The 24,415-nt window shown below is 42.7% G+C and overlaps 1 protein-coding gene across 1 annotated transcript; it reads right to left on the bottom strand.

The window, feature by feature from the left end:
• Positions 1–20,570: 20,570 nt before the first annotated feature.
• GPS2 (G protein pathway suppressor 2) lies at positions 20,571–24,402 on the bottom strand. The gene is made up of 3 exons (XM_075848242.1): positions 24,316–24,402; positions 21,055–21,138; positions 20,571–20,960 (listed from the first exon to the last, which is right to left on the bottom strand). Exons 1-3 carry the CDS (start codon positions 24,391–24,393, stop codon positions 20,877–20,879), a joined length of 246 nt encoding a protein of 81 aa, XP_075704357.1. The 5' UTR covers positions 24,394–24,402; the 3' UTR covers positions 20,571–20,876.
• Positions 24,403–24,415: the final 13 nt, after the last annotated feature.

The following is a 24,415-nucleotide window of genomic DNA, read 5'->3' as shown; positions in this document are numbered from 1 at the left end:
TAATATACATGTGTGATATATAATATCCTCCTGACTGGTCATTATATAGTGTAATATACATGTGTGATATATAATATCCTCCTGACAGGTCATTATATAGTGTAATATACATGTGTGATATGTAATATCCTCCTGACTGGTCATTATATAGTGTAATATACATGTGTGATATATAATATCCTCCTGACTGGTCATTATATAGTATAATATACATGTGTGATATGTAATATCCTCCTGACCGGTCATTATATAGTGTAATATACATGTGTGATATATAATATCCTCCTGACCGGTCATTATATAGTGTAATATACATGTGTGATATATAATATCCTCCTGACTGGTCATTATATAGTGTAATATACATGTGTGATATATAATATCCTCCTGACTGGTCATTATATAGTATAATATACATGTGTGATATGTAATATCCTCCTGACCGGTTATTATATAGTGTAATATACATGTGTGATATATAATATCCTCCTGACCGGTCATTATATAGTGTAATATACATGTGTGATATATAATATCCTCCTGACCGGTCATTATATAGTGTAATATACATGTGTGATATATAATATCCTCCTGACTGGTCATTATATAGTATAATATACATGTGTGATATGTAATATCCTCCTGACCGGTCATTATATAGTGTAATATACATGTGGGATATATAATATCCTCCTGACCGGTCATTATATAGTGTAATATACATGTGTGATATATAATATCCTCCTGACTGGTCATTATATAGTGTAATATACATGTGTGATATATAATATCCTCCTGACCGGTCATTATATAGTGTAATATACATGTGTGATATATAATATCCTCCTGACTGGTCATTATATAGTGTAATATACATGTGTGATATATAATATCCCCCTGACTGGTCATTATATAGTGTAATATACATGTGTGATATATAATATCCTCCTGACTGGTCATTATATAGTGTAATATACATGTGTGATATATAATATCCTCCTGACCGGTTATTATATAGTGTAATATACATGTGTGATATATAATATCCTCCTGACCGGTCATTATATAGTGTAATATACATGTGTGATATATAATATCCTCCTGACAGGTCATTATATAGTGTAATATACATGTGTGATATGTAATATCCTCCTGACCGGTCATTATATAGTGTAATATACATGTGTGATATGTAATATCCTCCTGACTGGTCATTATATAGTGTAATATACATGTGTGATATATAATATCCTCCTGACAGGTCATTATATAGTGTAATATACATGTGTGATATGTAATATCCCCCTGACAGGTCATTATATAGTGTAATATACATGTGTGATATGTAATATCCTCCTGACAGGTCATTATATAGTGTCATATACATGTGTGATATATAATATCCTCCTGACCGGTCATTATATAGTGTAATATACATGTGTGATATGTAATATCCCCCTGACAGGTCATTATATAGTGTAATATACATGTGTGATATATAATATCCTCCTGACCGGTCATTATATAGTGTAATATACATGTGTGATATGTAATATCCTCCTGACTGGTCATTATATAGTGTAATATACATGTGTGATATGTAATATCCTCCTGACTGGTCATTATATAGTGTAATATACATGTGTGATATGTAATATCCTCCTGACAGGTCATTATATAGTGTAATATACATGTGTGATATGTAATATCCTCCTGACAGGTCATTATATAGTGTAATATACATGTGTGATATATAATATCCTCCTGACTGGTCATTATATAGTGTAATATACATGTGTGATATATAATATCCTCCTGACTGGTCATTATATAGTGTAATATACATGTGTGATATATAATATCCTCCTGACCGGTCATTATATAGTGTAATATACATGTGTGATATATAACATCCCCCTGACAGGTCATTATATAGTGTAATATACATGTGTGATATATAATATCCTCCTGACCGGTCATTATATAGTGTAATATACATGTGTGATATGTAATATCCTCCTGACAGGTCATTATATAGTGTAATATACATGTGTGATATGTAATATCCCCCTGACCGGTCATTATATAGTGTAATATACATGTGTGATATATAATATCCTCCTGACAGGTCATTATATAGTGTAATATACATGTGTGATATAGAATATCCTCCTGACAGGTCATTATATAGTGTAATATACATGTGTGATATGTAATATCCTCCTGACTGGTCATTATATAGTGTAATATACATGTGTGATATATAATATCCTCCTGACTGGTCATTCTATAGTATAATATACATGTGTGATATGTAATATCCTCCTGACCGATCATTATATAGTGTAATATACATGTGTGATATATAATATCCTCCTGACAGGTCATTATATAGTGTAATATACATGTGTGATATATAATATCCTCCTGACCGGTCATTATATAGTGTAATATACATGTGTGATATATAATATCCTCCTGACAGGTCATTATATAGTGTAATATACATGTGTGATATGTAATATCCTCCTGACCGGTCATTATATAGTGTAATATACATGTGTGATATATAATATCCTCCTGACTGGTCATTATATAGTGTAATATACATGTGTGATATATAATATCCTCCTGACAGGTCATTATATAGTGTAATATACATGTGTGATATGTAATATCCTCCTGACCGGTCATTATATAGTGTAATATACATGTGTGATATATAATATCCTCCTGACAGGTCATTATATAGTGTAATATACATGTGTGATATGTAATATCCTCCTGACAGGTCATTATATAGTGTAATATACATGTGTAATATGTAATATCCTCCTGACCGGTCATTATATAGTGTAATATACATGTGTGATATATAATATCCTCCTGACTGGTCATTATATAGTGTAATTTACATGTGTGATATATAATATCCTCCTGACCGGTCATTATATAGTGTAATATACATGTGTGATATGTAATATCCTCCTGACAGGTCATTATATAGTGTAATATACATGTTACATGTGTGATATATAACATCCCCCTGACTGGTCATTATATAGTGTAATATACATGTGTGATATATAATATCCTCCTGACTGGTCATTATATAGTGTAATATACATGTGTGATATATAATATCCTCCTGACTGGTCATTATATAGTGTAATATACATGTGTGATATGTAATATCCTCCTGACAGGTCATTATATAGTGTAATATACATGTGTGATATATAATATCCTCCTGACCGGTCATTATATAGTGTAATATACATGTGTGATATATAATATCCTCCTGACCGGTCATTATATAGTGTAATATACATGTGTGATATATAATATCCTCCTGACTGGTCATTATATAGTATAATATACATGTGTGATATGTAATATCCTCCTGACCGGTCATTATATAGTGTAATATACATGTGTGATATATAATATCCTCCTGACCGGTCATTATATAGTGTAATATACATGTGTGATATATAATATCCTCCTGACTGGTCATTATATAGTATAATATACATGTGTGATATGTAATATCCTCCTGACCGGTCATTATATAGTGTAATATACATGTGTGATATATAATATCCTCCTGACCGGTCATTATATAGTGTAATATACATGTGTGATATGTAATATCCTCCTGACTGGTCACTATATAGTGTAATATACATGTGTGATATGTAATATCCTCCTGACAGGTCATTATATAGTGTAATATACATGTGTGATATATAATATCCTCCTGACCGGTCATTATATAGTGTAATATACATGTGTGATATATAATATCCTCCTGACCGGTCATTATATAGTGTAATATACATGTGTGATATGTAATATCCTCCTGAACGGTCATTATATAGTGTAATATACATGTGTGATATATAATATCCTCCTGACCGGTCATTATATAGTGTAATATACATGTGTGATATATAATATCCTCCTGACCGGTCATTATATGGTGTAATATACATGTGTGATATGTAATATCCTCCTGACTGGTCATTATATAGTGTAATATACATGTGTGATATATAATATCCTCCTGACTGGTCATTATATAGTGTAATATACATGTGTGATATATAATATCCTCCTGACTGGTCATTATATAGTGTAATATACATGTGTGATATATAATATCCTCCTGACAGGTCATTATATAGTGTAATATACATGTGTGATATGTAATATCCTCCTGACTGGTCATTATATAGTGTAATATACATGTGTGATATATAATATCCTCCTGACTGGTCATTATATAGTATAATATACATGTGTGATATGTAATATCCTCCTGACCGGTCATTATATAGTGTAATATACATGTGTGATATATAATATCCTCCTGACCGGTCATTATATAGTGTAATATACATGTGTGATATATAATATCCTCCTGACTGGTCATTATATAGTGTAATATACATGTGTGATATATAATATCCTCCTGACTGGTCATTATATAGTATAATATACATGTGTGATATGTAATATCCTCCTGACCGGTTATTATATAGTGTAATATACATGTGTGATATATAATATCCTCCTGACCGGTCATTATATAGTGTAATATACATGTGTGATATATAATATCCTCCTGACCGGTCATTATATAGTGTAATATACATGTGTGATATATAATATCCTCCTGACTGGTCATTATATAGTATAATATACATGTGTGATATGTAATATCCTCCTGACCGGTCATTATATAGTGTAATATACATGTGTGATATATAATATCCTCCTGACCGGTTATTATATAGTGTAATATACATGTGTGATATATAATATCCTCCTGACCGGTCATTATATAGTGTAATATACATGTGTGATATATAATATCCTCCTGACAGGTCATTATATAGTGTAATATACATGTGTGATATGTAATATCCTCCTGACCGGTCATTATATAGTGTAATATACATGTGTGATATGTAATATCCTCCTGACTGGTCATTATATAGTGTAATATACATGTGTGATATATAATATCCTCCTGACAGGTCATTATATAGTGTAATATACATGTGTGATATGTAATATCCCCCTGACAGGTCATTATATAGTGTAATATACATGTGTGATATGTAATATCCTCCTGACAGGTCATTATATAGTGTCATATACATGTGTGATATATAATATCCTCCTGACCGGTCATTATATAGTGTAATATACATGTGTGATATGTAATATCCCCCTGACAGGTCATTATATAGTGTAATATACATGTGTGATATATAATATCCTCCTGACCGGTCATTATATAGTGTAATATACATGTGTGATATGTAATATCCTCCTGACTGGTCATTATATAGTGTAATATACATGTGTGATATGTAATATCCTCCTGACTGGTCATTATATAGTGTAATATACATGTGTGATATGTAATATCCTCCTGACAGGTCATTATATAGTGTAATATACATGTGTGATATGTAATATCCTCCTGACAGGTCATTATATAGTGTAATATACATGTGTGATATATAATATCCTCCTGACTGGTCATTATATAGTGTAATATACATGTGTGATATATAATATCCTCCTGACTGGTCATTATATAGTGTAATATACATGTGTGATATATAATATCCTCCTGACCGGTCATTATATAGTGTAATATACATGTGTGATATATAACATCCCCCTGACAGGTCATTATATAGTGTAATATACATGTGTGATATATAATATCCTCCTGACCGGTCATTATATAGTGTAATATACATGTGTGATATGTAATATCCTCCTGACAGGTCATTATATAGTGTAATATACATGTGTGATATGTAATATCCCCCTGACCGGTCATTATATAGTGTAATATACATGTGTGATATATAATATCCTCCTGACAGGTCATTATATAGTGTAATATACATGTGTGATATAGAATATCCTCCTGACCGGTCATTATATAGTGTAATATACATGTGTGATATGTAATATCCTCCTGACCGGTCATTATATAGTGTAATATACATGTGTGATATATAATATCCTCCTGACTGGTCATTATATAGTGTAATATACATGTGTGATATATAATATCCTCCTGACTGGTCATTATATAGCGTAATATACATGTGTGATATGTAATATCCTCCTGACTGGTCATTATATAGTGTAATATACATGTGTGATATGTAATATCCTCCTGACAGGTCATTATATAGTGTAATATACATGTGTGATATGTAATATCCTCCTGACCGGTCATTATATAGTGTAATATACATGTGTGATATATAATATCCTCCTGACCGGTCATTATATAGTATAATATACATGTGTGATATGTAATATCCTCCTGACCGGTCATTATATAGTGTAATATACATGTGTGATATATAATATCCTCCTGACTGGTCATTATATAGTGTAATATACATGTGTGATATGTAATATCCTCCTGACTGGTCATTATATAGTGTAATATACATGTGTGATATATAATATCCTCCTGACAGGTCATTATATAGTGTAATATACATGTGTGATATATAATATCCCCCTGACTGGTCATTATATAGTGTAATATACATGTGTTGTGATGGTGCATTATGTGTGGTTTATTGTGAGTCCTCAGCAGAGAGGGATGACTCTGTATTGAGGTACTATAGGTCGTGTCTCCAGCCTATGGACAATCAGACGAGTCAGAGGTGAAGTCCACAAGACATAAAGTGTTGTCATTGTCCAGTCCCCACAGGGGGTCATCAGGAGGCACCACAGTTATATTCAGCTCAGGTGCAGACCAGCAAACAAAGGTGATCGAATTATCTTCCCCATTGTGTCCTCATCCCGGCTGTGGCAATACACATAATAGAACAAAGGACCATAACTCACTTACAGACAGTAGATATAGAAACTAAAGCCATTATAATGATGGTGACTAGAAACTGCCAAGATGTTCCTCCCCCTGAGGGGTATATAAGGGCTTGTCCTGGGGAGGATGGAGATCTTCTGGATTTAGACCTTCAGGAGAGCTGAAGCTGAGGCCAGCACTCTGAAGATGTTCCTGTGATCACCTTATCTTGTGGACTGTGTGTTGTTCCTGCATTGAACGTGACTTGTTCTGTCAACATTGGATGCAATAAACCCTGTTGGAGTTGCCCTGTCGTCTCTGGCTCTGTTGATCGTGTATTAACGTAACGAACCCCATGACAACTGGTGTCAGAAGTGGGATCAACAGAGTGCAGGAGAGATGGACAGAGGTCTGAACACCAGGATGTCTATCGTGAGGAGAGCAATTGTGTTTTACCAGGAGGCAATGGACTGCCTTGGACCAAAGTTTACAGAAGACATTGAATGTTGGGCTTGGGATAAGTCTCTGACTATGGCAAGGAAGGAACAAGTCCTTGTGCGAGCTCGGGAGTTGCACCAGGAGACCATGGATGCTCTGGGATGTTTGGCCTCCAACGATGATAAGTTCTGGGACTGGGACTGGAATTGGTGTCTGGCAACAGCGGAGCGAGAGGTGCCGCAAACATGGTGTGAACGGCCAGCACAGTGTTATAAGGATTGTGCTGCTGCTCCAGGCTCTGATCGCTGCAAATCTCCAGAGAAAGCTCCAGAGTGTCCTGAGGTGAGTGATGTGAAGTCTGTGGGAAGCTTATACCATAAGACATGGGAGCACCAGGAGGAAGTAAAGGATTCTGGGCTTGATTCAGGACCGGAAGGAGTGCATACAGAGGATGTCAGGGTATCTGCAGAAACGGGTCCTGTGGATGATGAAGATGCAGGAGATGTGGCTAGCACTGGTGTGGATGATGACACAGGAGATATAACTAGCACTGGTGTGGATGATGACACAGGAGATATAACTAGCACTGGTGTGGATGATGAGGACACAGGCGATATGGCTAGCACTAGACCTCCTGAAATCTTTGGCACTGAGATCACCAGTGCCAGTTCTGAAAGCCCAACTGAGGTTAAGTCACACGATACAGCCCCACTAGTGAGCAATGATGTTTGTGCTTCTCCTGGCGATGTGTTTCCTGCATTCCCTTCACCCCAGGATTTCCAAGAGGTTGAGGAACCCAACTGTATTATTACCTTGAGGTCTGATTTGTCTTTGTCCAGTGATGTTGTGGATATTACGGTCAGTATGGCCTCTCCAAGTGCACAGTCTTCCAACATGGATGAGGATGACACTGGAGTGTCAGCGAGTTCTATGGTGGAAGGAGTGTTGGAGGAGCAAGGCTGCGAAGGACAACAAGACACTGGTCCCAACAGCAGTGATGACCTTCATGATGGTGAGACTTCAGACCCTTTTCAAATATGCCCATGGCCCTTGTTTTCTCAAACCGATTGGACTTCTATCTCCCCATCTTCTGCCACCAACTTCTCTGGACTCAATACAATTCTGAACAGTGACTGTATTTTCTGGAATGATCTTTGCCTGGGTGATGGGTCAGATAGCCGGCCAGCATTACCGAATATATGGTGGTGGGATGCACTGGGGAGGAAAGTGTCTGGATGGGAGATTCGGAGCCTGCAGAAACCTGTAAACTGGATAAAAGGTCCCAAGAAACCTCCAGACCCCAGAGACTCCATCTCACGAGCTGGACTGTCCTGGAGGCCACCGGATCAGCTCTTTCAAAGCGAACAGATGACGTGGAACTTTTGTGGAAGTGTCTTGAACTTCGTGGTTGTGTTTCCAGACATTGCTCTTGGCCCCGGATGTACATGTGCACTGGACTTTCTTTACAGCCTGTGGACTGTTCTTATTGAACTGTAATAAGTGGTTTATGAGTGAGGTGGCCAGCGGCCTGTGTAGGCCACATGGCCAGCTCACTTATTATATGAGGGGAGAGGTTGTGATGGTGCATTATGTGTGGTTTATTGTGAGTCCTCAGCAGAGAGGGATGACTCTGTATTGAGGTACTATAGGTCGTGTCTCCAGCCTATGGACAATCAGACGAGTCAGAGGTGAAGTCCACAAGACATAAAGTGTTCTCATTGTCCAGTCTCCACAGGAGGTCATCAGGAGACACCACAGTTATATTCAGCTCAGGTGCAGACCAGCAAACAAAGGTGATCCAATTATCTTCCCCATTGTGTCCTCATCCCGGCTGTGGCAATACACATAATAGAACAAAGGACCATAACTCACTTACAGACAGTAGATATAGAAACTAAAGCCATTATAATGATGGTGACTAGAAACTGCCAAGATGTTCCTCCCCCTGAGTGGATATAAGGGCTTGTCCTGGGGAGGATGGAGATCTTCTGGATTTAGACCTTCAGGAGAGCTGAAGCTGAGGCCAGCGCTCTGAAGATGTTCCTGTGACTACCTTATCTTGTGGACTGTGTGTTGTTCCTGCATTGAACGTGACTTGTTCTGTCAACATTGGATGCAATAAACCCTGTTGGAGTTGCCCTGTCGTCTCTGGCTCTGTTGATCGTGTATTAACGTAACGAACCCCATGACATGTGTGATATATAATATCCTCCTGACAGGTCATTATATAGTGTAATATACATGTGTGATATATAATATCCCCCTGACTGGTCATTATATAGTGTAATATACATGTGTGATATATAATATCCTCCTGACAGGTCATTATATAGTGTAATATACATGTGTGATATGTAATATCCTCCTGACCGGTCATTATATAGTGTAATATACATGTGTGATATATAATATCCTCCTGACAGGTCATTATATAGTGTAATATACATGTGTGATATATAATATCCTCCTGACTGATCATTATATAGTGTAATATACATGTGTGATATGTAATATCCTCCTGACTGGTCATTATATAGTGTAATATACATGTGTGATATGTAATATCTTCCTGACTGGTCATTATATAGTGTAATATACATGTGTGATATGTAATATCCTCCTGACCGGTCATTATATGGTGTAATATACATGTGTGATATGTAATATCCTCCTGACTGGTCATTATATAGTGTAATATACATGTGTGATATATAATATCCTCCTGACTGATCATTATATAGTGTAATATACATGTGTGATATGTAATATCCTCCTGACCGGTCATTATATAGTGTAATATACATGTGTGATATATAATATCCTCCTGACCGGTCATTATATAGTGTAATATACATGTGTGATATGTAATATCCTCCTGACCGGTCATTATATAGTGTAATATACATGTGTGATATATAATATCCTCCTGACCGGTCATTATATAGTGTAATATACATGTGTGATATATAATATCCTCCTGACTGGTCATTATATAGTGTAATATACATGTGTGATATATAATATCCTCCTGACTGGTCATTATATAGTGTAATATACATGTGTGATATGTAATATCCTCCTGACTGGTCATTATATAGTGTAATATACATGTGTGATATATAATATCCTCCTGACCGGTCATTATATAGTGTAATATACATGTGTGATATGTAATATCCTCCTGACTGGTCATTATATAGTGTAATATACATGTGTGATATGTAATATCCTCCTGACTGGTCATTATATAGTGTAATATACATGTGTGATATATAATATCCTCCTGACTGGTCATTATATAGTGTAATATACATGTGTGATATATAATATCCTCCTGACAGGTCATTATATAGTGTAATATACATGTGTGATATGTAATATCCTCCTGACTGGTCATTATATAGTGTAATATACATGTGTGATATGTAATATCCTCCTGACTGGTCATTATATAGTGTAATATACATGTGTGATATATAATATCCTCCTGACCGGTCATTATATAGTGTAATATACATGTGTGATATATAATATCCTCCTGACAGGTCATTATATAGTGTCATATACATGTGTGATATATAATATCCTCCTGACAGGTCATTATATAGTGTAATATACATGTGTGATATGTAATATCCTCCTGACCGGTCATTATATAGTGTAATATACATGTGTGATATATAATATCCTCCTGACTGGTCATTATATAGTGTAATATACATGTGTGATATGTAATATCCTCCTGACCGGTCATTATATAGTGTCATATACATGTGTGATATGTAATATCCTCCTGACAGGTCATTATATAGTGTCATATACATGTGTGATATATAATATCCTCCTGACAGGTCATTATATAGTGTAATTGTCATGGGGTTCGTTACATTAATACACGATCAACAGAGCCAGAGACGTCAGGGCAACTCCAACAGGGTTTATTGCATCCAATGTTGACAGAACAAGTCACGTTCAATGCAGGAACAACACACAGTCCACAAGATCAGGTAGTCACAGGAACATCTTCAGAGTGCTGGCCTCAGCTTCAGCTCTCCTTCAGGTCTAAATCCAGAAGATCCCCATCCTCCCCAGGACAAGCCCTTATATCCACTCAGGGGGAGGAACATCTTTTCAGTTTCACTGTCTGTATGTGAGTTGTGGTCCTTTGTGCTATCATGTGTAATGCCACAGCAGGGATGAGGACACAATGGGGGAGATAATTGGATCACCTTTGTTTGCTGGTCTGCACCTGAGCTGAATATAACTGTGGTGCCTCCTGATGACCCCCTGTGGGGACTGGACAATGACAACACTTTAGGTCTTGTGGACTTCACCTCTGACTTGTCGGATTGTCCATAGGCTGGAGACACGACCTGTGGTACTTGATTAGAGAGTCATCCCTCTCTGCTGAGGACTCACAATAAACCACACATAATGCACCATCACAACCTCTCCCCTCATATAATAAGTGAGCTGGCCATGTGGCCTACACAGGCCGCTGGCCACCTCACTCATAAGCCACTTATTACAGTTCAATAAGAACAGTCCACAGGCTGTAAAGAAAGTCCAGTGCACATGTATATCCGGGGCTAAGAGCAATGTCTGGAAACACAATCACAAAGTTCAAGACACTTCCACAAAAGTTCCACGTCATCTGTTCACTTTGGAAGAGCTGATCCGGTGGCCTCCAGGACAGTCCCGCCCGTGAGATGGAGTCTCTGGGGTCAGGGGGTTTCTTGGGACCTTTTATCCAGTTTACAGGTTTCTGCAGACTCCACATGGCCCATCCAGACGCTTTCCTCCCCACTGCATCCCACCACAATATATTGGGTAATGCTGGCCGGCTATCTGACCCATCACCCAGGCAAAGATCATTCCAGAAAATACAGTCACTGTTCAGAATTGTAGTGAGTCCAGAGAAGTTGGTGGCAGTAGATGGGGAGATAGAAGTCCAACCGTTTTTAGAAAACAAGGGCCTTGGGCATATTTGAAAAGGGTCTGAAGTCTCACCATCATGAAGGTCATCACTGCTGTTGGGACCAGTGTCTTGCTGTCCTTCGCAGACCTGCTCCCCCAATGATCCTTCTTCCACCTTAGAACTCGCTGACACTCCAGTGTCATCCTCATCCAGGTTGGAAGACTGTTTGCCTGGAGAGTCAATACTGACTGTAACATCCCCATAATCATTGGACTCAGACAAATCAGACCTCAAGGTAACAATACAGTTGGGTTCCTCAACCTCTTGGAAATCCTGGGGTGAAGGGAATGCAGGAAACACATTGCCAGGAGAAGCACAAACATCATTGCTCACTAGTGGGGCTGTATCGTGTGACTTAACCTCAGTTGGGCTTTCAGAACTGGCACTGGTGATCTCAGTGCCAAAGATTTCAGGAGGTCTAGTGCTAGCCATATCGCCTGTGTCCTCATCATCCACACCAGTGCCACTTACATCTCCTGTATCTTCATCGTCCACACCAGTGCTAGCCACATCTCCTGCATCTTCATCATCCACAGGACCCGTTTCTGCAGATACCCTGACATCCTCTGTATGCACTCCTTCCAGTCCTGAATCAAGCCCAGAATCCTTTACTTCCTCCTGGTGCTCCCATGTCTTATGGTATAAGCTTCCCACAGACTTCACATCACTCACCTCAGGACACTCTGGAGCTTTCTCTGGAGATCTGTAGCGATCCGAGCCTGGAGCAGCAGCACAATCCTTATAACACTGTGCTGGCCGTTCACACCATGTTTGCGGCACCTCTCGCTCCGCTGTTGCCAGACACCAATTCCAGTCCCAGTCCCAGAACTTATCATCCTTGGAGGCCAAACATCCCAGAGCATCCATGGTCTCCTGGTGCAACTCCCGAGCTCGCACAAGGACTTGTTCCTTCCTTGCCATAGTCAGAGACTTATCCCAAGCCCAACATTCAATGTCTTCTGTAAACTTTGGTCCAAGGCAGTCCATTGCCTCCTGGTAAAACACAATTGCTCTCCTCACGATAGACATCCTGGTGTTCAGACCTCTGTCCATCTCTCCTGCACTCTGTTGATCCCACTTCTGACACCAGTTGTCATGGGGTTCGTTACATTAATACACGATCAACAGAGCCAGAGACGACAGGGCAACTCCAACAGGGTTTATTGCATCCAATGTTGACAGAACAAGTCACGTTCAATGCAGGAACAACACACAGTCCACAAGATCAGGTAGTCACAGGAACATCTTCAGAGCGCTGGCCTCAGCTTCAGCTCTCCTGAAGGTCTAAATCCAGAAGATCTCCATCCTCCCCAGGACAAGCCCTTATATCCACTCAGGGGGAGGAACATCTTTTCAGTTTCACTGTCTGTATGTGAGTTGTGGTCCTTTGTGCTATCATGTGTATTGCCACAGCCGGGATGAGGACACAATGGGGAAGATAATTGGATCACCTTTGTTTGCTGGTCTGCACCTGAGCTGAATATAACTGTGGTGCCTCCTGATGACCCCCTGTGGGGACTGGACAATGACAACACTTTAGGTCTTGTGGACTTCACCTCTGACTTGTCGGATTGTCCATAGGCTGGAGACGCGACCTGTGGTACTTGATTAGAGAGTCATCCCTCTCTGCTGAGGACTCACAATAAACCACACATAATGCACCATCACAGTAATATACATGTGTGATATGTAATATCCCCCTGACTGATCATTATATAGTGTAATATACATGTGTGATATATAATATCCTCCTGACTGGTCATTATATAGTGTAATATACATGTGTGATATATAATATCCTCCAGACTGGTCATTATATAGTGTAATATACATGTGTGATATGTAATATCCTCCTGACTGGTCATTATATAGTGTAATATACATGTGTGATATATAATATCCTCCTGACAGGTCATTATATAGTGTAATATACATGTGTGATATATAATATCCTCCTGACAGGTCATTATATAGTGTAATATACATGTGTGATATGTAATATCCTCCTGACAGGTCATTATATAGTGTAATATACATGTGTGATATGTAATATCCTCCTGACAGGTCATTATATAGTGTAATATACATGTGTGATATATAATATCCTCCTGACCGGTCATTATATAGTGTAATATACATGTGTGATATATAATATCCTCCTGACTGGTCATTATATAGTGTAATATACATGTGTGATATGTAATATCCTCCTGACTGGTCATTATATAGTGTAATATACATGTGTGATATATAATATCCTCCTGACAGGTCATTATATAGTGTCATATACATGTGTGATATATAATATCCTCCTGACTGGTCATTATATAGTATAATATACATGTGTGATATATAATATCCTCCTGACCGGTCATTATATAGTGTAATATACATGTGTGATATGTAATATCCTCCTGACAGATCATTATATAGTGTAATATACATGTGTGATATGTAATATCCTCCTGACTGGTCATTATATAGTGTAATATACATGTGTGATATATAATATCCTCCTGACTGGTCATTATATAGTGTAATATACATGTGTGATATATAATATCCTCCTGACCGGTCATTATATAGTGTAATATACATGTGTGATATATAATATCCTCCTGACCGGTCATTATATAGTGTAATATACATGTGTGATATATAATATCCTCCTGACCGGTCATTATATGGTGTAATATACATGTGTGATATATAATATCCTCCTGACAGGTCATTATATAGTGTAATATACATGTGTGATATGTAATATCCTCCTGACAGGTCATTATATAGTGTAATATACATGTGTGATATATAATATCCTCCTGACCGGTCATTATATAGTGTAATATACATGTGTGATATATAATATCCTCCTGACCGGTCATTATATAGTGTAATATACATGTGTGATATGTAATATCCTCCTGACTGGTCATTATATAGTGTAATATACATGTGTGATATGTAATATCCTCCTGACCGGTCATTATATAGTGTAATATACATGTGTGATATATAATATTATACACGATAGACATCCTGGTGTTCAGACCTCTGTCCATCTCTCCTGCACTCTGTTGATCCCACTTCTGACACCAGTTGTCATGGGGTTCGTTAGGTTAATGCACGATCAACAGAGCCAGTGACGACAGGGCAACTCCAACAGGGTTTATTGCATCCAATGCTGACAGGACAAGTCGCCTTCACTGCAGGAACAACACACAGTCCACAAGATCATCCCAGGAACATCTTCAGAGTGCCGGCCTCGGCTTCAGCTCTCCTGAAGGTCTAAATCCAGAAGATCTCCCTCCTCCCCAGGACAAGCCCTTATATACCCCTCAGGGGGAGGAACATCTTCAGAGCGCCGGCCTCCGCTTCAGCTCTCCTGAAGGTCTAAATCCAGAAGATCTCCCTCCTCCCCAGGACAAGCCCTTATATACCTCTCAGGGGGAGGAACGTATTTTCAGTTTCACTGTCTGTATGTGAGTTGTGGTCCTTTGTACTATTATGTGTATTGTTACAGCCGGGATGAGAACACAATGGGGAAGATAATTGGATCTGCTTGGTTTGCTGGTCTGCACCTGAGCTGAATATAACTGTGGTGCCTCCTGATGACCCCCTGTGGAGACTGGACAATGAGGACACTTTATGTCTTGTGGACTTCACCTCTGACTCGTCTGATTGTCCATAGGCTAGAGACACGACCTGTGGTACCTGATTACAGAGTCATTCCTCTCTGCTGAGGACTCACAATAATCCACACACAATACACCATCACACAGTTGGATACTGTGGTCTTTTCCTCCGTTATGCCGGTCGGATACTGTGGTCTCGATTATGCCGGTCGGATACTGCGGTCTCTCTCGATTATGCCGGTCGGATACTGCGGTCTCTCTCTGTTATGCCGGTCTGATACTGCGGTCTCTCGGTTATGCCGGTCTGATACTGCGGTCTCTCTGTTATGCCGGTCTGATACTGCGGCCTCTCTCTGTTATGCCGGTCTGATACTGCGGTCTCTCTCTGTTATGCCGGTCTGATACTGCGGTCTCTCTCTGTTATGCCGGTCTGATACTGCAGTCTCTCGGTTATGCCGGTCTGATACTGCAGACTCTCTGTTATGCCGGTCTGATACTGCGGTCTCTCTCTGTTATGCCGGTCTGATACTGCAGTCTCTCTGTTATGCCGGTCTGATACTGCGGTCTCTCTCTCTGTTATGCCGGTCTGATACTGCAGTCTCTCGGTTATGCCGGTCTGATACTGCGGCCTCTCTGTTATGCCGGTCTGATACTGCAGTCTCTCTGTTATGCCGGTCTGATACTGCGGCCTCTCTCTGTTATGCTGGTCTGATACTGCGGTCTCTCTCTGTTATGCCGGTCTGATACTGCGGTCTCTCTCTGTTATGCCGGTCTGATACTGCAGTCTCTCGGTTATGCCGGTCTGATACTGCAGACTCTCTGTTATGCCGGTCTCATACTGCAGTCTCTCGGTTATGCCGGTCTGATACTGCGGCCTCTCTCTGTTATGCTGGTCTGATACTGCGGTCTCTCTCTGTTATGCCGGTCTGATACTGCGGTCTCACTATTATGCCATCTGATACTGCGGTCTCTCTTGGTTATGCCGGTCTGATACTGCGGTCTCTCTCTCTGTTATGCCGGTCTGATACTGCGGCCTCTCTCTGTTATGCCGGTCTGATATTGCGGTCTCTCTCTGTTATGCCGGTCTGATACTGCAGTCTCTCGGTTATGCCGGTCTGATACTGTGGTCTCTCTCTGTTATGCCGGTCTGATACTGCGGTCTCTCTCGATTATGCCGGTCGGATACTGCGGTCTCTCGGTTATGCCGGTCTGATACTGCAGACTCTCTGTTATGCCGGTCTGATACTGCGGTCTCTCTCTGTTATGCCGGTCTGATACTGCGGTCTCTCGGTTATGCCGGTCTGATACTGCAGTCTCTCTGTTATGCCGGTCTGATACTGCGGCCTCTCTCTGTTATGCCGGTCTGATACTGCGTTCTCTCTCTGTTATGCCGGTCTGATACTGCGGTCTCTCTCTGTTATGCCGGTCTGATACTGCAGTCTCTCGGTTTTGCCGGTCTGATACTGCAGACTCTCTGTTATGCCGGTCTGATACTGCGGTCTCTCTCTGTTATGCCGGTCTGATACTGCAGTCTCTCTGTTATGCCGGTCTGATACTGCGGTCTCTCTCTCTGTTATGCCGGTCTGATACTGCAGTCTCTCGGTTATGCCGGTCTGATACTGCGGCCTCTCTGTTATGCCGGTCTGATACTGCAGTCTCTCTGTTATGCCGGTCTGATACTGCGGCCTCTCTCTGTTATGCTGGTCTGATACTGCGGTCTCTCTCTGTTATGCCGGTCTGATACTGCGGTCTCTCTCTGTTATGCCGGTCTGATACTGCAGTCTCTCGGTTATGCCGGTCTGATACTGCAGACTCTCTGTTATGCCGGTCTGATACTGCAGTCTTTCGGTTATGCCGGTCTGATACTGCGGCCTCTCTCTGTTATGCTGGTCTGATACTGCGGTCTCACTATTATGCCATCTGATACTGCGGTCTCTCTTGGTTATGCCGGTCTGATACTGCGGTCTCTCTCTCTGTTATGCCGGTCTGATACTGCGGCCTCTCTCTGTTATGCCGGTCTGATATTGCGGTCTCTCTCTGTTATGCCGGTCTGATACTGCAGTCTCTCGGTTATGCCGGTCTGATACTGCAGACTCTCTGTTATGCTGGTCTGATACTGCAGTCTCTCTGTTATGCCGGTCTGATACTGCGGCCTCTCTCTGTTATGCCGGTCTGATACTGCGGTCTCTCTCTGTTATGCCGGTCTGATACTGCGGTCTCACTATTATGCCATCTGATACTGCGGTCTCTCTTGGTTATGCCGGTCTGATACTGCGGTCTCTCTCTCTCTGTTATGCCGGTCTGATACTGCGGCCTCTCTCTGTTATGCCGGTCTGATACTGTGGTCTCTGTGTTATACCGGTCTGATATTGTGGTCTCTCTGTTATGCCGTCTGATACTGCAGTCTCTCTCTGTTATGCCGGTCTGATACTGCGGTCTCTCTCAGTTATGCCGGTCTGATACTGTGGTCTCTGTGTTATACCGGTCTAATATTGTGGTCTCTCTCTGTTATGCCGGTCTGATACTGCGGTCTCTCTTGGTTATGCCGGTCTGATACCGTAGTCTCTATTATGCCGGTCTGATACTGTGGTCTCTGTTATGCCGGTCTGATACTGCGGTCTCTCTCTCTGTTATGCCGGTCTGATACTGTAGTCTCTATTATGCCGGTCTGATACTGTGGTCTCTCTCTCTCTCTGTTATGCCAGTCTGATACTGCGATCTCTCTGTTATGCCGGTCTGATACCGTAGTCTCTATTATGCCGGTCTGATACCGTAGTCTCTATTATGCCGGTCTGATACCGTAGTCTCTATTATGCCGGTCTGATACCGTAGTCTCTATTATGCCGGTCTGATACTGTGGTCTCTCTCTGTTATGCCGGTCTGATACCGTAGTCTCTATTATGCCGGTCTGATACCGTAGTCTCTATTATGCCGGTCTGATACTGCAGTCTCTCTCTGTTATGCCGGTTTGATACCGTAGTCTCTCTCTGTGTTATGCCGGTCTGATACCGTAGTCTCTCTCTCTCTGTTATGCCGGTCTGATACCGTAGTCTCTCTCTCTCTATTATGCCGGTCTGATACCGTAGTCTCTATTATGCCGGTCTGATACTGCGGTCTCTCTCTGTGTTATGCCGGTCTGATACCGTAGTCTCTATTATGCCGGTCTGATACCGTAGTCTCTATTATGCCGGTCTGATACCGTAGTCTCTATTATGCCGGTCTGATACCGTAGTCTCTATTATGCCGGTCTGATACTGCGGTCTCTCTCTGTTATGCCGGTTTGATACCGTAGTCTCTCTCTGTGTTATGCCGGTCTGATACCGTAGTCTCTCTCTCTCTGTTATGCCGGTCTGATACCGTAGTCTCTCTCTGTGTTATGCCGGTCTGATACCGTAGTCTCTATTATGCCGGTCTGATACTGCGGTCTCTCTCTCTCGGTTATGCCAGTCTGATACTGCGGTCTCTCTCTGTTATGCCGGTCTGATACCGTAGTCTCTATTATGCCGGTCTGATACTGCGGTCTCTCTCTCTGTTATGCCGGTCTGATACCGTAGTCTCTATTATGCCGGTCTGATACTGTGGTCTCTCTCTGTTATGCCGGTCTGATACTTCGGGGTCTCTGTTATGCCGGTCTGATACTGTAGTCTCTATTATGCCGGTCTGATACCGTAGTCTCTATTATGCCGGTCTGATACTGTGGTCTCTCTCTGTTATGCCGGTCTGATACTGTAGTCTCTATTATGCCGGTCTGATACCGTAGTCTCTCTCTGTTATGCTGGTCTGATACTGCCGTCTCTCTCTCTTATGCCGGTCTGATACTGCGGTCTCTCTCTCTTATGCCGGTCTGATACCGTAGTCTCTATTATGCCGTCTGATACCATAGTCTCTATTATGCCGGTCTGATACTGTGGTCTCTCTCTGTTATGCCGGTCTGATACTGCGGTCTCTCTCTGTTATGCCGGTCTGATACTGTAGTCTCTATTATGCCGGTCTGATACTGTAGTCTCTATTATGCCGGTCTGATACCGTAGTCTCTCTCTGTTATGCCGGTCTGATACTGTAGTCTCTATTATGCCGGTCTGATACTGTGGTCTCTCTCTGTTATGCTGGTCTGATACTGCGGTCTCTCTCTCTTATGCCGGTCTGATACCGTAGTCTCTATTATGCCGTCTGATACCATAGTCTCTATTATGCCGGTCTGATACTGTGGTCTCTCTCTCTATTATACCGGTCTGACTCCGGGGGCTGCGGTTTTTGCCACTTTGCCCACCTGAACAGCATCTTACCACATACATTTATTAGGACGGGGCTGGTCATTATTTGAACATGCACACAGATCCTCATTCCAAGTATAAAACCGATTTGTGTGACCAGAATCTTCCGGGTTGTGCGGTGATCGGCCTGTGATGACAGATGTGGAGTACCTTCTTATATACATGTGCTGGATTAATGACCCCCAGGTTACAGAAGGTTTTATTTTTTTGTCCGTTTTACCCCAGGTCCATGCACAAGTTCTATTTACTGTGATTAACCTATAAATAACGTAGTGTGGACTAAAGCAGGAGTCGCCAGTCATAATGATATAATCCTAATTACCAGCACAATGAGAGTACCCCCTCTCATAGCCAGATCCACCACACAAGAAAAGTTAACAACACAGCGCTCCTGATCACATCATTTACTGTTACCGGCAGCATCATCACATTAATCATTAGTAACGTGCGAGTATCACGAGCCTTCTCCGGGAAACACTTTATATACAGCACCACCTGAGTCTGTGCTGACGGGACTTGCTGCGCCCGTGCTGTTAGAAAGCTTTAGGTTCTTTGGGGGTAAGGTGAATGTCTTATGTCAGGTTAGAAAGCGGGTCGGCTATACTAGTATAGAACATAAGGGTCTTCACGTAAAGTGGATAAGAATATTTACACTAATCCTATATATAAAGCCTGGAGGCCAGGACGGAGGAGGATTATTTGTGGTAAAATCTCTGGCTCTGTCCATGCTGCATGAATGGAAGACGGGGAGTCGGCTGCGGGGACGTTTGGAATCCAGACTGCGGAGAAAGGCAAAAGAAAACAATTAAGATTGATGTGAACACACAAATTTGTATCAGTGAGGATAGTTTTATCACATGCCTGTCTGCTTACCGTATGTGGCTGCTGCGGGGGAGTTCCATGTGGGTATCCTCCAGGAGAAGCAGAGCGTGATGGGTGGGGGTAAGACAAGGCCGCCTGAAAAGAAAACAACATATTACACAGGAATCCAAGGAGAACTAAAGTCAGAGCAGAGAGAAATGGATGAAGAAAAGTGAAGACGAGAGGGCATATGCTGTAAAAGGCCAAGGTGCTTATGTACGATGAGAAAAACAGTCCCCAAGAAGAGGGCAGTCCAGAGGAAGAGGGGCCAACAAGAGACGAGGCAGAGAGCGCAGTCCAGAGGGAGAAGGCCAACAAGAGACAAGGCAGCGAGCGCAGTCCAGAGGGCCAACAAGAGACAAGGCAGCGAGCGCAGTCCAGAGGGCCAACAAGAGACAAGGCAGAGTGCGCAGTCCAGAGGGAGAAGGCCAACAAGAGACAAGGCAGCGAGCGCAGTCCAGAGGGCCAACAAGAGACAAGGCAGAGAGCGCAGTCCAGAGGGAGAAGGCCAACAAGAGACAAGGCAGCGAGCGCAGTCCAGAGGGCCAACAAGAGACAAGGCAGAGAGCGCAGTCCAGAGGGAGAAGGCCAACAAGAGACAAGGCAGAGAGCGCAGTCCAGAGGAAGAGGGGGGCCAACAAGAGAAGGCAGAGAGCGCAGTCCAGAGGGAGAAGGCCAACAAGAGACAAGGCAGAGAGCACAGTCCAGAGGAAGAAGGCCAACAAGAGACAAGGCAGAGAGCGCAGTCCAGAGGAAGAGGGGGGCCAACAAGAGAAGGCAGAGGGCCAACAAGAGACAAGGCAGAGAGCGCAGTCCAGAGGGAGAAGGCCAACAAGAGACAAGGCAGAGAGCGCAGTCCAGAGGAAGAGGGGGGCCAACAAGAGAAGGCAGAGGGCCAACAAGAGACAAGGCAAAGGGCCAACAAGAGACAAGGCAGAGGGCGCAGTCCAGAGGGAGAGGGCCAACAAGAGACAAGGCAGAGAGCGAAGTCCAGAGGGAGAAGGCCAAGAAGAGACAAAGCAGAGAACACAGTACAGAGGAAGAGGGGCCAACAAGAGGCAAGGCAGCGAGCACAGTCCAGAGGGCTAACAAGAGACAAGGCAGAGAGCGCAGTCCAGAGGAAAAGGGGCCAACAAGAGACGAGGCAGAGCGCATAGTCCCCGATAAGCGAGACAAGGAAGACAGAACAATCCATAGTAACTCGTCATACAGCTTTTATATGAGCAAAATATAGACAAGAGAAATGACACTCAGACCGTTGTATTGTACCAGCGTAATTCCAATGTAACCTGCTCTACGGTAAGTTTGATTAGGGGTGGGGGGAGCGTTACATTTGGAATTATGGACAGTTACCTCAGACAGGCCTAAGTCTTACTCATAGAAAACTAGTGCACATAAAAAAATGGTGATGCCTACAGCAATAAATGAGAATGAAAGAAGACATCTGATTGGTTGCTGGGATTCCCAAATGCTCACTGATAACACTACCGGCACATGCTGGGAGTCGTGACGTCACGCTGGTCTGGAGTGATTACCGGCACATGCTGGGAGTCGTGGTGTCACTCTGGTCTGGTCTGGGGTGATTACCGCCACATGCTGGGAGTCGTGGTGTCACGCTGGTCTGGGGTGATTACCGGCACATGCTGGGAGGCGTCACACTGGTCTGGAGTGATCACAGGCACATGCTGGGGGTTGTGGCGTCACGCAGGTGTGGAGTGATTACTGGCACTTGCTGGGAGTCATGGCGTCACGCTGGTCTGGAGTGATCACAGGCACATGCTGGGGGTTGTGGCGTCACGCAGGTCTGGAGTGATTACCGGCACATGCTGGGAGTCGTGGAGTCATGCTGGTCTGGAGTGATTACTGGCACATGCTGGGGGTCGTGGCGTCACGCTGGTCTGGAGTGATTACCGACACATGCTGGGAGTCGTGGCCTCACGCTGGTCTGGAGTGATTACCGGCACATGCTGGGAGTCGTGGCGTCACGCTGGTCTGGAGTGATTACCGGCACATGCTGGGAGTCGTGGCCTCACGCTGGTCTGGAGTGATTACCGGCACATGCTGGGAGTCGTGGCCTCACGCTGGTCTGGAGTGATTACCGGCACATGCTGGGAAGCGTCACGCTGGTCTGGAGTGATTACCGGCACATGCTGGGAAGCGTCACGCTGGTCTGGAGTGATTACCGGCACATGCTGGGAGTCGTGGCGTCACGCTGGTCTGGAGTGATTACCGGCACATGCTGGGAGTCGTGGCGTCACGCTGGTCTGGAGTGATTACCGACACATGCTGGGAGTCGTGGCCTCACGCTGGTCTGGAGTGATTACCGGCACATGCTGGGAGTCGTGGCGTCACGCTGGTCTGGAGTGATTACCGGCACATGCTGGGAGTCGTGGCCTCACGCTGGTCTGGAGTGATTACCGGCACATGCTGGGAGTCGTGGCGTCACGCTGGTCTGGAGTGATTACCGGCACATGCTGGGAGTCGTGGAGTCATGCTGGTCTGGAGTGATTACTGGCACATGCTGGGAGTCGTGGCCTCACGCTGGTCTGGAGTGATTACCGGCACATGCTGGGAGTCGTGGCGTCACGCTGGTCTGGAGTGATTACCGGCACATGCTGGGAGTCGTGGCCTCACGCTGGTCTGGAGTGATTACCGGCACATGCTGGGAGTCGTGGCGTCACGCTGGTCAGGAGTGATTTTCTCGCTACTTAATTCATTGCTATGGGCAGCGATTTATTACAGTGATTATTTTGTAGGGAGACAAATATATTACAGACCGGCTTATTAGACACCATCTAGAAGTAATGGACATCGGTGGAGAATATATTAGGAGGTGTATATTTGGCGCCTCTTTGGCTGTGTGACAGACATGGAAGTCTACGTGTGATGTGAGCGGGGGCAGAGGTGTCATAACTTTCGTTAGTTTGCAGCGTATATTATAATTATCATTCCAGAGGACCACCCCTCCCCCCTTTGTCTAAACCCTGTGGAAAGTGACCAGAAAAGTATAAAACGTTACTAATTTTAGCGCAACTACTGTAAAAAAAACTGCTATAAACCGTTCGCTATATTCCCCCCACTGTGTGAAGCCGTGACCGGACGCCTTCCCATGGAGCGCGATTTCTAGTAGCGATCACGCCGGATAGCGGACATGAACCGAACATTACTAGTTACATTGTATCAGTAATCCAGCTCCTTCCAATGAAGTCACTTAATAGAAAAAGTAACCGTACCATGAAGGTCTACAATACCCGCAGATAGGCGTGTGCTTACCTTAGTGGACTGCATGGGCACGGCTATCTGCGGTGCGGTCAGAATGGTCTGCGCCGGGTGCAGAGCCTGGGGGTGCATGGGGCGAAGAGTTGACTGAGGA

This window comes from Rhinoderma darwinii, unplaced genomic scaffold, assembly GCF_050947455.1.
Source record: "Rhinoderma darwinii isolate aRhiDar2 unplaced genomic scaffold, aRhiDar2.hap1 Scaffold_2831, whole genome shotgun sequence".
NCBI classification, from domain to species: Eukaryota; Metazoa; Chordata; class Amphibia; order Anura; family Rhinodermatidae; genus Rhinoderma; species Rhinoderma darwinii.
This window is presented reverse-complemented; position numbering and strand designations above follow the sequence as displayed.

Excerpts from the sequence above, each read along its gene's own strand:
- GPS2 (XM_075848242.1), bottom strand. The coding sequence starts at position 24,393 with ATGCACCCCCAGGCTCTGCACCCGGCGCAGACCATTCTGACCGCACCG. Across the intron at positions 21,139-24,315 it reads TGCCCATGCAGTCCACTAAG|GCGGCCTTGTCTTACCCCCA; the intron begins GTAAGCACACGC and ends TTTTCTTTTCAG. Across the intron at positions 20,961-21,054 it reads CCCCGCAGCAGCCACATACG|TCTGGATTCCAAACGTCCCC; the intron begins GTAAGCAGACAG and ends CTTTCTCCGCAG.